The sequence below is a fragment of the Podarcis gaigeae genome (assembly GCF_964106915.1).
Source record: "Podarcis gaigeae genome assembly, chromosome: 3".
Lineage (NCBI taxonomy): Eukaryota > Metazoa > Chordata > Lepidosauria > Squamata > Lacertidae > Podarcis > Podarcis gaigeae.
The window spans coordinates 74587763-74605821 of NC_139680.1; the positions used below are offsets into that span (position 1 = coordinate 74587763).

General features: G+C 40.3%; 1 protein-coding gene across 1 annotated transcript; it reads right to left on the reverse strand.

Annotated features, from left to right (window-relative positions):
* Window positions 1–1114: 1114 nt before the first annotated feature.
* RAB4A (RAB4A, member RAS oncogene family) lies at window positions 1115–16235 on the reverse strand. The gene is made up of 8 exons (XM_083732825.1): window positions 15897–16235; window positions 10919–10999; window positions 9725–9839; window positions 9152–9214; window positions 7824–7978; window positions 6527–6622; window positions 5650–5804; window positions 1115–5094 (listed from the first exon to the last, which is right to left on the reverse strand). The coding sequence occupies exons 1-7, from the start codon at window positions 15925–15927 to the stop codon at window positions 5689–5691; spliced, it is 657 nt and encodes a 218-aa protein (XP_083588951.1). The 5' UTR covers window positions 15928–16235; the 3' UTR covers window positions 1115–5094; window positions 5650–5688.
* Window positions 16236–18059: the final 1824 nt, after the last annotated feature.

Genomic DNA, 18059 nt, shown 5'->3' on the forward strand with positions numbered 1-18059 from the left:
AGATACAATAGCTCTGAACACCATTTACACTAAGGGGTTTTTCACCCTTCTGTTTGGTCTGTGACTTCTAGGCATTGATCCGAGAGATTTTTCTTTTCTCCCACTGCTTTCCCAGACAAAACCTGATGTTTACTGCTGAATCAGAGCAAACGCCATTTGGGTTTTCTGCGGCGTGGCATTTGTTCCGATTGAGCAGTAAACAGCAGGTTTTCCCTGGGAAAGTGGCAGGACAAAAGAAAGACCTCTCTGATCCATGCCTGGATGTCATGGGCTAAACAGAAGAAATCACAAGTCAAAGGGAATTGTGTGGATGAGTCCTAAACTTGAGGTGGTATGGATTTTTGGTCTGCACTTTATGAGGCAGGCAACACTTCTTTGAAAAAATAACAAGACCTGGGTTACAGTACATAATTGTTACAATTTCCTTCCCACCTTAACTACTCATGTTTCCTAAAAAATAGATAAATATTTTATTTTTAATGTTACTTCTCTCCCCAAGATGATAAACGGGCGTCTCATAATGTATTCATTACCTAAAAGCAGGGTAAGAACACATTAAAATTTGGGAAACTGATATTTTTTCAGTTCTCCATAGAATATAGCTGGGTCAGCTTTGTAATATTAACAGGAAACATGCACTGGACAGTTGGGTGCTGGATTATTCAGTAAGAAACATAGAAAATCCAATTATTCCTGTCCAGAAATAACCTAAGTAAGGCCTAAGCTTAAAATCAGGCATTGCACATGAAACCATTTAAAATCACATAAGCTACCTAGCATACATCTATCTATCCATTAAAAATTGTGTGCTTGTTTCCACGGCAATCATGCCACTTTGTTTAAGCAAGTCATGATTAAGATTCTGAGTGTTTAATGTATGGGGGTGTTGAATGCATGTAGATAAATAAGATTATTGATATTGTTAAAATTCTGAACATCTACCCTTGGCAGGACTGAGATTTCATAGAGATGCAACAGTGCACATTGGAGATGTTAACAATGCAGGAAATGGTGGATGTATGAAGAGGCTGATCAGCCAGGGAGCATAGCTTTCCACCCCTTCCACCCACACCCTCCCCAAGCCTGCCATGATTGAAAAGAAACCTACAGTAAATACATTTAAATAAAACCTTTTATTTAGTAACATTTCTCTGGTGACATTAAGCAGCATAGTAAATTCTTTATACAGTATAGAAGTCATGCATTTAAAGTTTAATGTATACTAACACTGTGTAAAAGCACTTTTATTTTTAGAAGCAATTAAATGCCAAGAGCATTTGTCTTGAGGCTCAACTGTAATAATACTCCTTAAGCTCCTGCAGTTCCAACTTGTGGAACCAAGCCAATACAGGTAGCAATCTAGCACAGTTCAACTGTATGGACTACAGTTCCTCCAACTCATGTTAACAAGGGTGTACAAGAGTACAGCTACAATTTTCAGAGTCTTGAAGTGTGACACTACACACTGCAAGGGAAACACGGGGTTCCAAACTCCATGTATCCCTTAGAAACAGTAATATAGTGAAGGCAAGCCTTTATAGACAACAATCATTGACCTGGGTGTCTCTAATCATTTCCTGAACCAACTTTCCTCCTCACAAAGCCTAGCTCTAATATTTAAATAAACCCAGTTTTGGGAAACAACCAGGAAGAAGTGTTGGGGGCAATCTGTGGGCACAGGAGGTATGAACTCTCATGAAATTTTCTGCAAAAACAAAAACTCATTCATGCTAATTTGCAGACACAAAATTTAGAAAGGAGCTCACAAATATTAGTTTAGAACTGAAGCCGCAGTACAGTTCTGCCTAAGGTAATTTTAGCCCCATAGAAATTTTAAGTTCCAATTGTCTTTCCCTTTATCAAAGATAAGCAAGTTTGTGAAGTGACATTTATTAGCTAAATCTGGAAACAAACAGCAAGACAGAGAGTTTATCGTGCCTGCATTTGCATTGATGTTAAAAACAAAACAACAACAACAGATCACTGGAGGGAAGTAGAGGAAACAGAACTCCCTCAGAACACACACAACCCAAACTACCTAAATACAAACAGTAAGGCACAAGGCCTTGAGTTCCCCAACCAACTATAAAGGAGGCTAGCAATAGAGACAGACCAGTTTTTGTGCTGTAGTACTAACTACCAACCATTTACATCAGTCTATGCTAACCTGGCACCTTCCACATATTTTGGACTACAAGTCCCGCTGGTTAAGGCTGATGGAAGGCCTAATCCAAAATGTCAGTCAGGCACCAGGTTGGCCCAGGGTGATCCATGTCAATGGAAGATGTGTGGAAGATGAAAAGGGATTGTGGGAAAGAACTAAATGCAACAGGAAGATGTACAAAGACCTATGGAGTAAATACCTGAGTTTTCACTACATCATTAATCAATTCACAATTAATAGTAGCATGGCACCTCCTTTTTTCTGCTATTCCCTCCAGTTTGAGAGAGGGCAGAAGTACAGTAGTTACTGGGTAGGGGGTGGGAGGGAGGAGAAAGGGAAGCTTCAAGTATTATGTAGAAGACTAGGAACAAGTTACAAGTTGGACTTTAGGACTTACTGACTAAACTTCTTTGGAATTGTTGACATTAATAAATGTAACATTAGAAAAAGTACATAATAAAAACACACACACACCAAATAATATTCTTTGAAAGTACGTCTGAACATTATAAGACATCCATGCAGTGCACCTCATAAACCCATGCTGTGAACCAAAAACGTTAATAGATACTGCATGCTAATCACTTTCTTTACTTTGAGTGGATGTTTAACTAGACTTCAAATTGACTTTTTTCCAGTACAATGCATGGAGGCATGTTATTTTGTTTACACCAGTCTACTTTATTTTTGGGAATTAACTTTTTGATGAATCAACCCCTTTAAGTTAAAGGTTCTCATTTACCTCAAAGGATTACAGTATCCATTTTGTATGCTAATGAGTAACGTGCTTGCAATCTGGGTCAATATTACGTTCCCTGAATGGTGGGGGGGGGGAGAGGGGGGGAGGATGAAAAATGTACTCAAATGCCAGCATTAAAATGTGTTTTTCATCTTGGATTAAAATGAATGAGCTGTCTCCCAACCATTATTTATTTACTGAAATGCAGCAACAGGCCTGCAGAGCTGGAGGACCGCCAGTTCCTGGATGAACTTGCCCATCAGTTAAGAGTCGTAGTCATGGGCCCTACTTTGGGCACCCCTGCCACTGGAGCCTGACCTGTTTATCTAGGCTCATGGCATTCAGTTTACTTCGCTGACCTGTTCAGTTTTTGTCATTCAATGTTATGAACTTTGGCTTGGCACAGGACTGCTAAAGTCTTATTTGCATTATTTTAACTATTTTACCTGCACTATAATGAAGCTTTGTTACTTTTATTTGCCATTTTGTATTTATTGCAATTGTTTTTTTGAGTTGTTCTAGACCACTTATTAAATTGCCTTAAATGCAATTTAGGAAAGAAAAGCAGCATAGAAACATCAGAGCAGCTATGTTCTAGAAAGGGTGCTTAAACCATGTCTTGTAGATCCTACCCCCAGTTGCTCTGTCTAGTTTCTCCTCAAGGATGTGAAACTAGCTGAGACAGGAGGAGCTGGAAGCAGTGATTTTTATCAGAAAAATGTCTCACAGTTCCAATCAAATTCAGTCTCTCCTGCTGCCTGCATTTTAAGTAAATAAACATTCAAAAAAGAGACTGCTCATGTGTCTTGCCAACTTAGGCTCAATCAAATACTTATTTGACAATAATGTCAATGTTTGCCCTCACTGTGTAACATCCTCAGATATGACCAACCAAAATGTTTTAAGCAATGTACACCCTTAGTTAAAACTAACACAATCTAGCTCAAATAGCTATATTTACACCTCCCATATACCGCTTCAATGTTTCCATATTTCAGAATTATCTGTGTATCAACAGTCATAAATGTTCATGTTCTGGAGTTTTTAGGTGTCAAGAACATTTAAAGAGGCTAATTCATTTTACTTTTACATACGCACACCTGTCTCTCTTAAGCAGTCAAGGTTTCATATTTCCAAGTGTCTCTATAGAACTCTCAGTTAGATACCATGAAGGCAGAGGGCAGTGTATATCTTTGACTAGTTGCTGCCATTTACTGTATTGTGTTTCTAAATTACAGAGTAAAAGAAGCTGACTGCAATGCATTACTACAGATTTTGAAGCAGTCTATACAACATATCCTACTTTTCATAACAAATTGCTTCTTTTTAAGGAGGATAACCTGAACAGAGTCTTAGGTATAGAAATTACTTTAATTTAAAAAAAGAAGAAGTTAGATAACGATGATTCACAACTTCAAACACTGTTCTAGAATGGCAAAACAAGTAGGCATTATCTTTTCCCCAAAACATAAATTTTCAGTTACAATTTCAGATGTAGAAAACAAGAATTTCCCAAGGCAAGATCAGACAGCAGTAAGCTCTTAAGATCACAAATGAATTGTATAGCCTACAGTTGTCAAAGTGATTGAAATACATTTAAGAATTGTCAGGAAACAGTTCAGTTATGCTTCAGTAAAAAACCCACAACATATTAGTAAACCTATGGCCTGTTTTTCAAAAAAATAAATCATATACCTTGTAGAATGTGGCAAATAAAACACTGACAATCAATGCCAGTAGCTTTCAATATCAAATCATAAATAAAAGCTATTGTACAAAAAAACAAAATAAAAACAAACCACCAAACATGATAAAGCCTACCAGTTACATTTCAGTTCTTATTTATAAAACAAACAAATGTTAGTGCAACAATATGTCAGTATATCATGCTTTGGAAATTTAATGACCACATTTTATATACACAGGATACAGCAATGTCTTAAACTGGAAGAAATGAGCAAAAATATGCAACAGAATTTTTTTTACATACTGATATTTTACTCTTGTCCACTGAATTACCAAATTTTATTTTCTGCAATCTTGCTGTGCCAAGTGCACGCTTCTGGAAGCCATTTCACAGTACTTTTAAAAAATACCAGATGTGGTATACTTTACTGAATAAAAAGCAGTTCTAAAACTGCAGTCTTGAAGCCATGGCAGTTGTTTCATTAATCGTCATTTTCAAGGACAGCTGAAAAAATAAGCAGCATTTCGTGTTAAACAACGTAGGCATTCTATGCACACTTCAGGAACAAACTCCATGCAATTTAGTGTGAAACCACAGAATTAATCTATTTTGTTTTTTGAGACAGAAACACAATTAAGCAGTTCTTCACAAGGTCATACAACATACACAGATTCTCCACCTTAGTGGATTTTTGTTATGCACTAAGGAAATGTTCTTGATGAAAGGAGGGCTATAAATGAAATAAAACAATATTTCTCAAATTAAGAGGTTCGATATAGATTTGAATTTTCATTTCAGTGTAAATCGTTACTTGCAACAGGACTGACTTCTGAGTAGGAATCATGGTTATAGTTATGCTGTTACAGATTTACATTGTTTTTACAAGGTGGATATCAAAAACATAAATCCTGACAGTAAAATGAACAAACAAACAAGCCCTTGGGACACACAGAAAACTTGAGGAAAACCACCCCACCTGTGGAGCTGGTGTATGGATTTTCCTTCCCTCAATAATCAGTATCTAAACGAAGATGCTGACCTCCAACTGCTAACACTTACCTCTTTCCTTGCTCAAATGAATGTTTCAGTTGTCTGTTCCTAACAGCCACATTCTTGAACACTTTGAGCTTGTGCTCTTCGTGGAGATCTCAGCTGTCTCAGGGCAGCATCTCCATACTGAATACCTGAGCCCATCCTTTCTGGATCCAGTTCACCTGATAAAACAAAACACCATTTGTTCTTACAGACGTTGTAATTACATTTAAATTCAAGGCTGTTCTCTTCACGAACATGTAATGTTAAAATTTAACTTTTGCTGAATGTAACAATAACAGTAGTCATGAAAAGTTGAGAGTGCTTTACACACAAACACATGTACATATGCACACAAATATAATTTGTACTTTTTTTCTTTTACAGAGGGGTGCCTGTTTTATAAGTATTGGCAAGCAAACTTTTAATGGCCCTATCCATTATACAAGCTGCTGTGTCCTCCCCTTCCTACTAGTTGGAAGATGTACAGCAGGTTGGAAGCTAGATGTCAGAGGCCGAGAGGCTTCACACCCAAGAAGCCAGTTCAGAGTTACAATATTATTAATAATCTAAATGTCAGCCATCTCTTTCAATGATATACTCAAGTCAATCAATTTCAACGGGTCTACCCCACTGAAACTGCTGTTAAAAGGGTGCTAGTGGGGTGTTCAATGAAAAACAGTTACACCTCCTTTTGGATTGTGTTCTTCAGGGTCATTTGTACTTGCATTAAGGTATTTGACAAGTTAAGACACAGGTGAGAATTAGGTGACACTTTATGACAATAGAAGAACACATCTAGTTTGAGCGCAGTTTATCACATGTCAACATTTCACATACTCTAAAGTGTCTAATACTATAGAGGTGAAAATATTTTGAGATCACAAACATGAACTGTGATTACCTGACTCAATTTTATTAAGTATTTTTCTGGCACACTGTACAAAGGCCTCTTCAACATTCTCCCCTGTCAATGCACTTGTTTCCAAGAACATAAGTTCTGAAACAAATATGAACAAAAAAAAATATTTGCAATCATTATTATTATTTATTGAAATTATGTATCACCCTATACTCGCAAGTCTCAGGGTGGTTCACAGGATAAAATCAGAATATAAAACCACAAAATACAGAATCAAAATGAAAACAACAACCCAATAATAACCCCCAACACATTTTAAAAGGGCATAGGATTGATCAATCAATCAATCAATCAATAAATCCATCAATCCATCAGTTTGAAGCGATATCCTGATTCAGTCTTCCCTGATTAGCTGCCCTCCAGATGTTTCAGCAGAACACAACTCCCATCATTCCCAACCACTGGCTCTACTGGCTAAGGCTGAAGGGTGCTATAGCCCAAAATATATGTAGGGCACAGAGTTGAGAAAGGCTGCCCCAAAGAACAGTCAGGGAAAGCTGGTCCAAAGAATGGTCAAAAAGCACCTGTTCCACTTCTGAAGCTACTAACCACATTCTGCCCTGTTTTTGCCACCCGTCCCCTACTGCACTCCTCCCCTAAGCACCTACTCCAAGCAAGAGAAGGGTTCCCAAACCACAGGAGTGTCTTTTCAGCTAACAACAAACCAAGATAAAAAACAATTAAACAAAATATTATCTATATCAAACAAAAATATGCAATGCATTCCTAGTTGTATCTGCCCAGAAGCAAGTGCTGTCAAGTTGAATGGTGCTTACTCCTAGATATAGGATTGCAGTCTAAATTAAGCAACAGTAAACAGATAAGATGTAGCAGAATAACTTCAACCAGAAGAATACCCAAAGCACTGAACAATTCTAAAACAATGCAGTCATAAACTGGTTTCAAGACACCAACAAAGAGGTGTGCGGAAGTTCTCAGATAATTGGTATATGCCCAATGGACATATTACCCAATTACAACCACACCAAAATTGGGGGATGTTTCATAAAGAGTTGTCTTCCAACTTCTTCATCCCATTTTTTGAGACTGAGGGGGTTGCAGAACGGGGCCAAAAAATTCACCCACTCAGAATGACAGAAGCACTGACCTCACTCTGACTTGACTTTACCCTCCATACTAGTAGCTTCCAATACCTGCGTGGGGAAGTCATAATTCCAAATGATGGGGAGTTGTGGTCCAAAATATCTAGAGGGCACCAGGATGGGGAAGGCTGATACAGACTATCACCAGATTAAGATAGGTAATGAAAAATACTTACCATTTTCTTGAGCAAACCTGGATGCTTCCAAGAAAGTGACTTCCCGATCTCCATCAAGATCCTTTTTGTTCCCACACAGTATTATAACAATATTCTGACTTGCTAGCATCCTCGCATCTGTTAGCCAGTTAGTAAGCGCATTGTAGGTTTCTCGACTGCATCACAAAAGGACAAATTATTAGATGTTAATAATTATGCTTCCCCCTTAAAATTGTGTTTTAATTATCCTAGCTAATTAGATGATTTACACAACGATAGTTCATGTTCACTTTGATAGAAGATCAACAAAAAAACACATTGCTGTGCTTTCTTTTGTCCATTGTAAAATACTACAGAGAAGTTATTGCCCAGCAATAATGGATTCGGAACACCTGCTGTCCTGACAGGTGGTAGGATGCAGAGCAGGCAGGCAACACCAAAGAGCATGCAGTGTTAGTCCTACATTTGGACCTGTGCCAGTGCACTGTGGACACTGAAAGCAAGGGCAAGTGTAACCAGTGAAACCTGCCCCTTATACAGTTGACCGGAACATTACAACAGACTTGCTTTTTTTGTAGTGTGTGTGTATTTAAGTCTCCAAGAAAATCAGTTTTGAGTTAAAGGAACACCACTCTGTTTCTGAGGCATGCACTCTAAGACAACTGAAAGTAAGGGGGCCATTTCTATGAAGGAGTCATTGGTATCCAAGAATGCTGACAGAAAACACTCTCAGGAGTAAACGAAGCATGGTCCCCAGTGTTTCTTCATCCAGAAAAAAATTGATTCCCAAGATGGCTAATGGTGATGGTCTCTCACAATCTCAAAAAGTCCTTGATGTGCAAGACTCCGCACAGGACTTAGAAGAGTCCAAGTTTGGCATCATGGCCTACTGTATGTAAATACTGCAATCAGCTGCTATTACCAGATATAAAAGCTTGGGCATAAATAAATTTTAAGGAAACATGGCTTCTGCATGTTGGGGATGGAGAGGAGAGAGATGAACTAGGAAAGAGGCTAGTCTGGCTCCTAAGCCACTGAAGTCAGATTTTGTATTAGATTGAACTCAAAATATTTTTATATGTAGGATGGTTTGAAAGGGGTTCTTTACTGTAAAATTAGACCTCCGTTTAAGATACAGCAGCTCAAATGAAATAGGGCTGGGAGACGCTTGTGTGAATTTTGTGTGCGTAACCTCAAGAAGCTATGAAAGCTGAACTTATCCCATGATAATTGCTCTTATGTGATTAATTTATCTTGGCTGTAAATGATTACATGTCTACCTAAGGATAACCACAGGAAGAGCAGAATAGTTTATCTGTGCTTATATTTATAGCAGTTTTTCCTTTTACCTGGTGATGTCATAAACAAGTAAGGCACCCGCTGCACCTCTGTAGTAGCTTCGGGTTACAGACCTGTGAAGGAAAACATATACCACTATAAGATGACAATAAGCTATGCTCTACACAGTGCTACAATTACGAACAATACAGAAGCTATTGTGTCTGCTTAACAAGGCAGTACAGTCATGATTGAGCCAAAATTGAGCAGCTTTAAGCCTCATCAGTTTTTTTAATATATATTTTTATTAATTTTCAAATACAGATTAAAATTATACACTCTATGCATCTTAGTTGCATCTTATTTCTCTTTTTTCGACTTCCCTCAACTTGTCTGCGAATCCTTCATTTTTTAACTTTAAACCTCATCAGTTTTGAGGGGGCATATATTAAAACTCTCCAGAAGAAATCAATGATTTAACAATACTTACTTTTGCCTACAAGTTCTTCTATGGTCACAATACAACTGGATGTCACAGAACTAGTGAAACAGTAGCCAGTATCCAACAAACTTGCTAACAAAAAAGTCACATGCCACTTTCTTCAACTAACATGCTAACGAATTTCTGTGCTATGAAAATATACCTGAATCGCTCTTGTCCAGCTGTATCCCATATTTGTAGTTTTACATATTTGCCTCCAACATTTATTATCTTTGAACCAAACTCCACTCCTATAGTATGATTTGAGTCATCTTTGACTAGAATAGAAAAGGTGTCTATTAGTATTCAAGTACAATTTAAAGTACACAAGGATATTATATTAACAGTGACATTTTTATTATTTATCCATAATTTGTTCTGTACAGGCAGCAGTGTATTTGTTAACTTAACCAAGGGGAATTTTTATGGTAAATTCATACACATACACACACACACACACACACACACACACACACACAGTACTTTTCAACACATATTCAGGAGTATTAGAATATGCTTCTGTGAACACTTTGTGAATATGCTAGACAAGATATGTCAAAATGAAATGCATTTTATAGTTGTGTGAATTCATCCAACATTGGATGGTGGGCTATGGGCTATGTGGGTTATATATATATACATATATGCATGCACAAATGTGACAATTCCCAAAATTTACTAGTGGCACCAGTCAAGGAAATTTCCTTATTCAAAGGTTGCTTTGTGACAAAAAAAATGCCTCCTTCTCACCCACTTTTGTTAACTAAGATTTATGAGAACATGCTATCAATACCCATGCTTGAAGTTGTGGCTACCATGTTTTCATTTTGCATAGGATCAAAATTTGTTATCACAGTGTCATATAAATGGAACGTGTGAACTGACCAGAAGAGCCTGGAATCTGCCTTGATGGAGTGCCATTGTACTGGCAAGGGGTATTATGTAGAATGGTAATCTATCAAGTCAGCTCTTAGGGCTATCCTGGGCAGTTCACACACCCCATTTATGTATCACTGTGATAGCAAATTTTGATCCTACACACAATGAAAACATGGTAGCCATGGTATTAAGGAAGATATTGATAGCATGTTCTCTCAAGCCTACATAGAAAGTGATTTGGGTAGATAATACATACCGAGGAGTAAGCTACACTGAGTACAATGGGATTTACTTCCAAGGAAATACATGGGTTGCATTGCACGTGTCCCTACTTATTCATACTACTGTCTAAGAAATGCCAGATCACTTCTGTCCAAAAAATGCTGTTAGCCAGGACCAATGTGGACCAGAGTTCTGTTGAGCAACCCCCACAAAAACTCCACCCCTAAGAACCCCACAACATCTGCATTATACTTACATTTCTTCTCAATAAATTGATGAAGCAAACAGGATTTGCCAGTGCCTGCATTTCCAATTACCAAAAACTTAAACAGGAAATCTGAAAAGGATAAGACAATCAAATGAGCATCTTCAAATGCAAAAGAAACATGTTATTACTGCTTTTTCCCTTTGTCATAAAAAGAAACAGAACAGATCTGCTTGATATTCAGTGCCTGGCTTAGCAAGATATTGCAACAGAACAAAGGAATAAGTATGGCTATTTGTATTCTACACATGACATATGAATCTGTCTAAGACAAAATTCAGCATTTCAGATTTGAATTTTTCTCCCAGCCTTTGTAGTACTATTTTGGTAATAAAACAAGACCTGATTTATTCCAACAATCTACATTCTAAAAAGTGTTGAATCAAACATTAAAAAAACAACAGGACAGGTTTTCTGTGAGGCATAAGTAGCAAAGGACAAATAACATCAAGCTACATTTTTCAGATACATACCCAAGTTTGGCATCTCTGAATGCCATGATAAAAAACTAACTGAAGTTATAATCCAATTCGGATGAATCTGCAGAAAAAATATCCCTTTCAAGTTTGCAAGGCACAATATGAAAAAGAGTAGGGCAGGGAGAGGAAGGACACAAACTAGCCAAAGCGAAGCACTTTTAAGTGGGAGATTTATGCTTTTAAAACAGCAAACATTTAGTAACACCTATAGCTGTGGCAGGGAACTTTTCTGCAGCCTGAGAAGTGCATTCCCTCATATGCAGCCATTCAGGGGCCACATGCCAGTGGTGGATGGTGCCAGAGGAAAAATTGGGAGGCACAAGGGATGTGATTTTTACTATTATATAGTAGGTAATGCTCCTGTACCCAAAAACTAGAGGTTTCTACACACACACATGCCCACATCTTTTGGTCCTCTATCAAGGTACCGTAAATAAAAGAAATGTGACCTGAGGAGGGCATAGCGTGGGAGAATTTTGATGGCTGGACAGAGGTTTGGAGGGCTGCATTTGGGCCTGCAGCCTGAGGTTCCCAACCCCTGATCTATGGGATCTTCAGATCTTTCACAGTCTGAAGCTATCTGACCACCAAACTTCTCGATTACGTCACATTCAAAACTGGCTTACTCTATACATACAAAGTAAAGTTTCTCTTGCAAATATGAAAAGGCTATCAGCAATGCCTAAGCAGTAATTTCTAAACTTTCCCAACATGCTCAAATCCACACTGCAGATAATATAATCTTTTTACAACTGGAGGGGTGGGATCATAGTGCTATAAAGTAGCATAGGCTCATGTGAATCGGATGTTAACCTGAAACTAGCTATTGTTATTCTAAACAACTGTGGGGAAAATTGTTTGCATGTTTTACTTCTGGCACAGTATAGTGAAAGCAATTCACATGCCAGTTATTTCTTCAGCTTTACTTGCAGCTTCTTTTTTCTAGATGAAACAAAAAACTAAAAACAAAGCCATGAAAGGCACTTCATTATAGGGCTGATTTTCTCTTTCTTCCTCACTGACAAAGAAGCTTTGAGCTCCAAGATTTGTTGAGCTGTCTGGCCTCTCACCCTAGAGAAGACTGTTGTTACTAGGAATGACCGAAGACAAAAATGCAGCCAAGAAGAGACCCACAGTCACTATTATCACAGCCAATCTTGAAACATTAAGGGCTATCTAGAGGCAAGAACCTCATAACACAAATGTGAATGCTATGAAATACACGACTATCAAAGCTTTAAGGATGCAATAAATGAGCATTAAAAATTATTGATTCAGGGTAGCTTTTATTCTTTAGTTGTTCTGAGAAATTAAAAATCCAACCATTACTTTTCCATGTTGTGTTTGGAGTGTACAAAGGCTCTATTATATTGTAAAGGTAAAAGGAACCCTGACCATTAGGTCCAGTCGTGACCAACTCTGGGGTTGCGGCACTCATCTCGCTTTATTGGCCAAGGGAGCCAGCGTACAGCTTCCGGGTCATGTGGCCAGCATGGCTAAGCTGCTTCTGGCAAACCAGAGCAGCGCACGGAAACGCCATTTACCTCCCCGCCGGAGCGGTACCTATTTATCTACTTGCAGTTTGATGTGCTTTCGAACTGCTAGGTTGGCAGGAGCAGGGACCATGCAACAGGAGCTCACCCCGTTGTGGGTATTCGAACCACTGACCTTCTGATCGGCAAGTCCTAGGCTCTGTGGTTTAACCCACAGCGCCACCCGCCTCTATCTATTTAGTAATTCTCAAAAATATTCCACTCTGTGGGCAATATAACAATTCTCCTAATAATGGTAGAATTAGACTAGATGTGATGGTAGATGTAAACTGAAAAATCAATCTTTTGTGCATGTACTATGGATCAGCAAATAAGAATGGCATCTAAAAATGAATGCAGTACAGTACTTCATCTCCTGCAGTATTCTTTCACAGATTTTCTTTATTTGGCGTAGATGTATTACTGCTTTTATTCCTATGCACCTACAAAAATATTTTCTACCTGGAGTATTTTAAAAGGAAAAACAAAGACAATTACCATGAAAAAAATACGAAAGAAACTAACAATTTAGTAATCTCATCAGGGAAATTAGGGCAGGAAGATCTCAACAAAAAGTCTCAAAGAAAGCGGAAGTAAAAATATATTTTTAATTGCAGGATAGTGAAGCCCAGAAAACAAGTTATTATGCCTGAGATATTCCAAATCATGGAGGCTCAAAATGGAGTATACTCTTCCTACATCTCTGCCTCTTCTTTTATGCTGCCCTAAGTTTCTTCCCAGAAGCTCTTCAAGTCATCGTTCAATACATAATGAAGTTTATGGGATACTGCCAAAAGATAATGGTTTGGTATACAACAACCAGAATTTTTCACTTTATTTTAAGAAAATGGGTTTGACTCAAGCGAAAAAAAGCACCAACAGTAGAAGTGCAAACAAATTGGGTCCCAGCAGCTACTAGAAAGAAACAAGTTCCTCAATTAAAACAAAGGTGCTGCTAATCAGGAAGTTTAACTATGATGTGTAGCAGAAGAGTACAGTAAGCCTTTAGCTAAAACCATACATGCTCTTGATAACATGAGCAGGGACCATCTGCTGCTATGTTGCTAGCATACACTACAGCTTGCGTTCAGTAAGGGGCATGCAACCAGTATGTGGTTGCTAACTCAAGAGAGCTCCCTGAACTTGGTGTCTTTATAGATGGAAATGGTATTACTTTGCCTATCCTTATTTTTTCACTAGCTCACTGGCTTAATCACACACCTGTAGTATGATTTCTTGTAGCATAGAGTTTCTCCTAAACTACAGCTGTTAACTCTCCTAGTTTTGCATTATTTAACCCATTTTCCAGATTTGTAGAAATATGTACATTACTTGCTCCTTTATAAACATGTGGCAATTATTCACTTGGCCCTGGTATAATTCTCTTCATTTTTTTCAGGCTGAATAGCACTGCACTAGCTTCTCCAATCTGGTGCGCTACACATAAATTCCCATCAGCTCCAGCTAGCACTGCTGGAGTTGTTGGGAGCTGTAGTCCAAAATACCTCTTGAGTGTCTTTGTAAATGAAATTGTATGCATCAGGCCTAGGCAAACTCAGCCCTCCAGAAGTTTTGGGACTACAACTCCCATGACCCCTAGCTAACAGGACCAGTGGTCAGGGATGAATGGGAACTGTAGTCTCAAAACATCTAGAGGGCTGAGTTTGCCTATGCCTGGCATACATCATACAACAAATATGGAGCACCACTATGTTTAAGCATGTAGTGAAGCATAAGCTGAGCACTGACAAAGATTGAGAACTGTGATCATTTACCAACAGAGTAGACTGACTGCAGTCTTGAGATAGAGAGCATATGCAGCCTTGGCTCCAGCTTTTGTCGCCAAGTAAAAAACACTGCTTTTAGAGCATTTAATCTAGATTTGTCACATAGGATAGGCCTTCTTTCTCTTTTCAAAATCTGGGTGCAAGCAGATGCTATTAGTTCAGCAACACTGCTTAATGTTTCCCATGAATTTCCTAGTTTTTCTGTTTATTTATTCCAGTTGCTATCCACACAGAAGAAAATTCTCCGACTAATGTTACTTTCCCCATAGCAAAAACCATTACCTCTCAAAAGCAGCCCTACATACAGCACCATACATGGCTCACTATTGCCTCACAGTCTGGCCTAATACAAGTCGTGACAGCATCCCTTGATAGATGGGTAGAAATTTAAGAAATGGGTTCCAAAATGCATGCTTGGCCTAATGTGGGTATCAGGTTAGAAAATGGTTAGAAACTGCTGATCTGATATTATTATTATTATTATTATTATTATTATAGCACAGACATAAAAATGATAGCCTACCGAACAGACCTGCTGTGAGTGTTATATAAAGAAGAAAGCTATACGAAGGGCTTTAATGTGCCAATTACAATGTCATAGGTTAAGATATATGTTTAAAAAGCACACGCAGTTCTTGAAAAAAGCCAGTGATCCATACAGCCGAAAAGCCGAGGACCTGTATGCAACACCACTACTACCTGGTTTCTCCATTCCTCCTTGTCTACACATGGGTACCAAAAACAGGGGAAAGCAAGGAGGGAAGAGGGAGGGGCGAATACAAAGACATCTGCAAGGGCCTCCCCTGGGCAAGGTGTGCGTACCCACAAGCAATACTGGCTCTGTCCTTGCATTGATTTCTAATGCTGCGCGGCCGTTCCCCGCCCTGGGTCCCCACGGGAAGGGCAGGCAACAAATGCTATGAATTCTGCATAAACGGGGGCGAGAGAAGCAATAACGCCGCGCGCGCTTGTGCCATGTCCGTCTCCACCGCATCACGCCGCAGGTCCGAAGCGGACCCGCGGGCGCCGTTCGCGGAAAGAGAGCGCCCACCTCCCTGAAAACAACCCCTCCCTTCCCTATCTCTACAGGCACAGCCGCTGCCCGCAGCCCCGCTTCACCTCAGAGCCCGAGTACCACCCACCCAGCCCCGCCAGCCCAGCCCCTCCCTACCGTACGTCTCCGACATGGCTGTCTGCGACATTTTCCGAGCGACGCGGCCGCCCCTCTGCCCGCCACCGCCGTTGCCGTCGCCGCTCGGGGGCAACGCAGGACCTCGAGGCACCTCAGGGAGGCCGCAGCCTTGAGAACGGCAAAACACCTCCGGCGGCGGCGGCGGCGCTGCTCCCCCTCCCCTCGGGCGGGGGGGAAAGGGGAGGGGTGAAAAGAGGGAGGGGGAAAGCGCCTCGGCCAGCCACCCAGCGGCTCGAGAGCGCGTCTCACGAGGTCTGCGCCTGCGCAGGCGGCGGCTCCGCCCTCTCTGCCCGGACCTTTGGCAGCGGAGCGGCCCGCAACTGTGCGCAGGCGCGTCGGCGCGCCAACGGCTCCCTCACCAAAACAAAGCGCACGTGCGCGGCGGGGTTTGAAAGCCGACGTCTCGGCGGACCTCGCGCCTCGCAGTTGCGCCTGCTTTTCGTTGGGTTTTGGAGCGGAAGCCTCTGGCTCCATCTTGGTAGCTGGAAACGAGAGACAGTGAAAGGGATTTAGGGCTCCCCAGGTTTGGGATATAGCTATGTGTCCTGCTTTGTAGAGGACAGGCCTCTTTATTTTTGAAGGGCTGTCAGGTGACCGTTTGATAAATTGCCCTCTGTTTGATAAGGAACCACAGGGAGAGCAGGAGCTCTGTAGTCCACAGTCTGTAGTCAACAGACTGTAGGTTACCTGGTGTCTTCCCCACTGTGGTGAGGTGTATTATAATTCTGTTTAAATTACAGTACATTATTGCATCTACATAAAAAAATACAAATCGGTCTCCCCCTTTTTTAAGTGATTTTCAACTGTCCACCCTACCCAGGTTCGGTTTGTTGGGATACTGCCAGGGAGATAAAGCCCATCATGGCCCCCACGTCTCCTCCGGACGATCCATCGATCTCCCGTAGATACAGTATCAGCAATTAGCGACACGAGCTCCAGAAATAGCTTGCCACATTCCAGAGCTGATGCATGCTCTATCAGCAGAATTCGCACAGCGAAAGATGCACACAGGAGAGCATTATTTAGAAGTTTATTCAGTGTTGGTCAGAACAAAGGAAAAAACATGACTGCCTGCTTGCGTGTTCAGGCACAGAGAGACAACAGCTCTATCAAAACAGAAACATCCTGTGAACAGGAAATACGCAGACTCTGTGACTCACAAAGCCTGCTCCCTTTTAAGGTGGAACAGAAATATCCTAACATCCTCCCCCTTTCCGTGTAACCTGTAGTACCTGCGGTTCAACCCAATTGCAACATCTGTACATAAACCTTAAGTTGTTCTCTGTTAACAACTTTAAACAATAGATCAGCAGGAATTTCATTTCCTGGCATGTAGGACACCTGAATGAGTCCTTTCTGAATACACTCTCTTGCACGATGTAGCTTAATCTGCAAGTACTTGGTTTTTTGCTTGCAACTCTTTGAGTTCAGCAAAGCCAAAGAGGATCTATTGTCTTGATACACTTGTATAGGACATTTCACAGAAACTCCAATGTCCTTAAACAGTTGCATCAACCATTCACAATCCATGAGTGAAAATGACAGAGCATTGAGTTCTGCTTCACAGGAACTTAGGCTAACTGTCGTCTGCTTCTTGCACAACCAGTCAAACAGACAGTGGTTGTACATGTAGCATACTCCAGAAGTGCTTGTACCATCCGTGGTGTCACTTCCAAAACTAGCATCTGCAAAGATTTCAAGACCTCCAGTCTTCTGACTGGTGAACCTCAGCCTGTAGTGCATAGTCCCTTTCAAATAGCGGGCTATGCGCTTCAGAGCTTTCCAATCCTGAACAGTAGGATTGTTAGCATGTCTGCTAAGCAGGTTAGTGCTTACAGCTATGTCAGGTCTTGAACATCTAGCAATGAAATTCAACTTGCCTAGAATGCATCTGTACAGCGTAGTGTCAGAAAACGCTTCAGCAGTACTATCTAACTGGTTACCTGTCACCATCGGTGTGCTGGGTTTGCATCAACCAAATTCAACCTGGTTAATACATCAGCAATTTTCTGTGTTTGGTGTACCAGAAAATTACCTGCTTGGTCCCTCTCCATCTGCAGAGAAAGATACCTCACCAAGATCCTTCATGTCAAAGTGCTCCTTCAGCTGAGCTAGGGTGCTTTGGTACAAAGCCTGATTCTT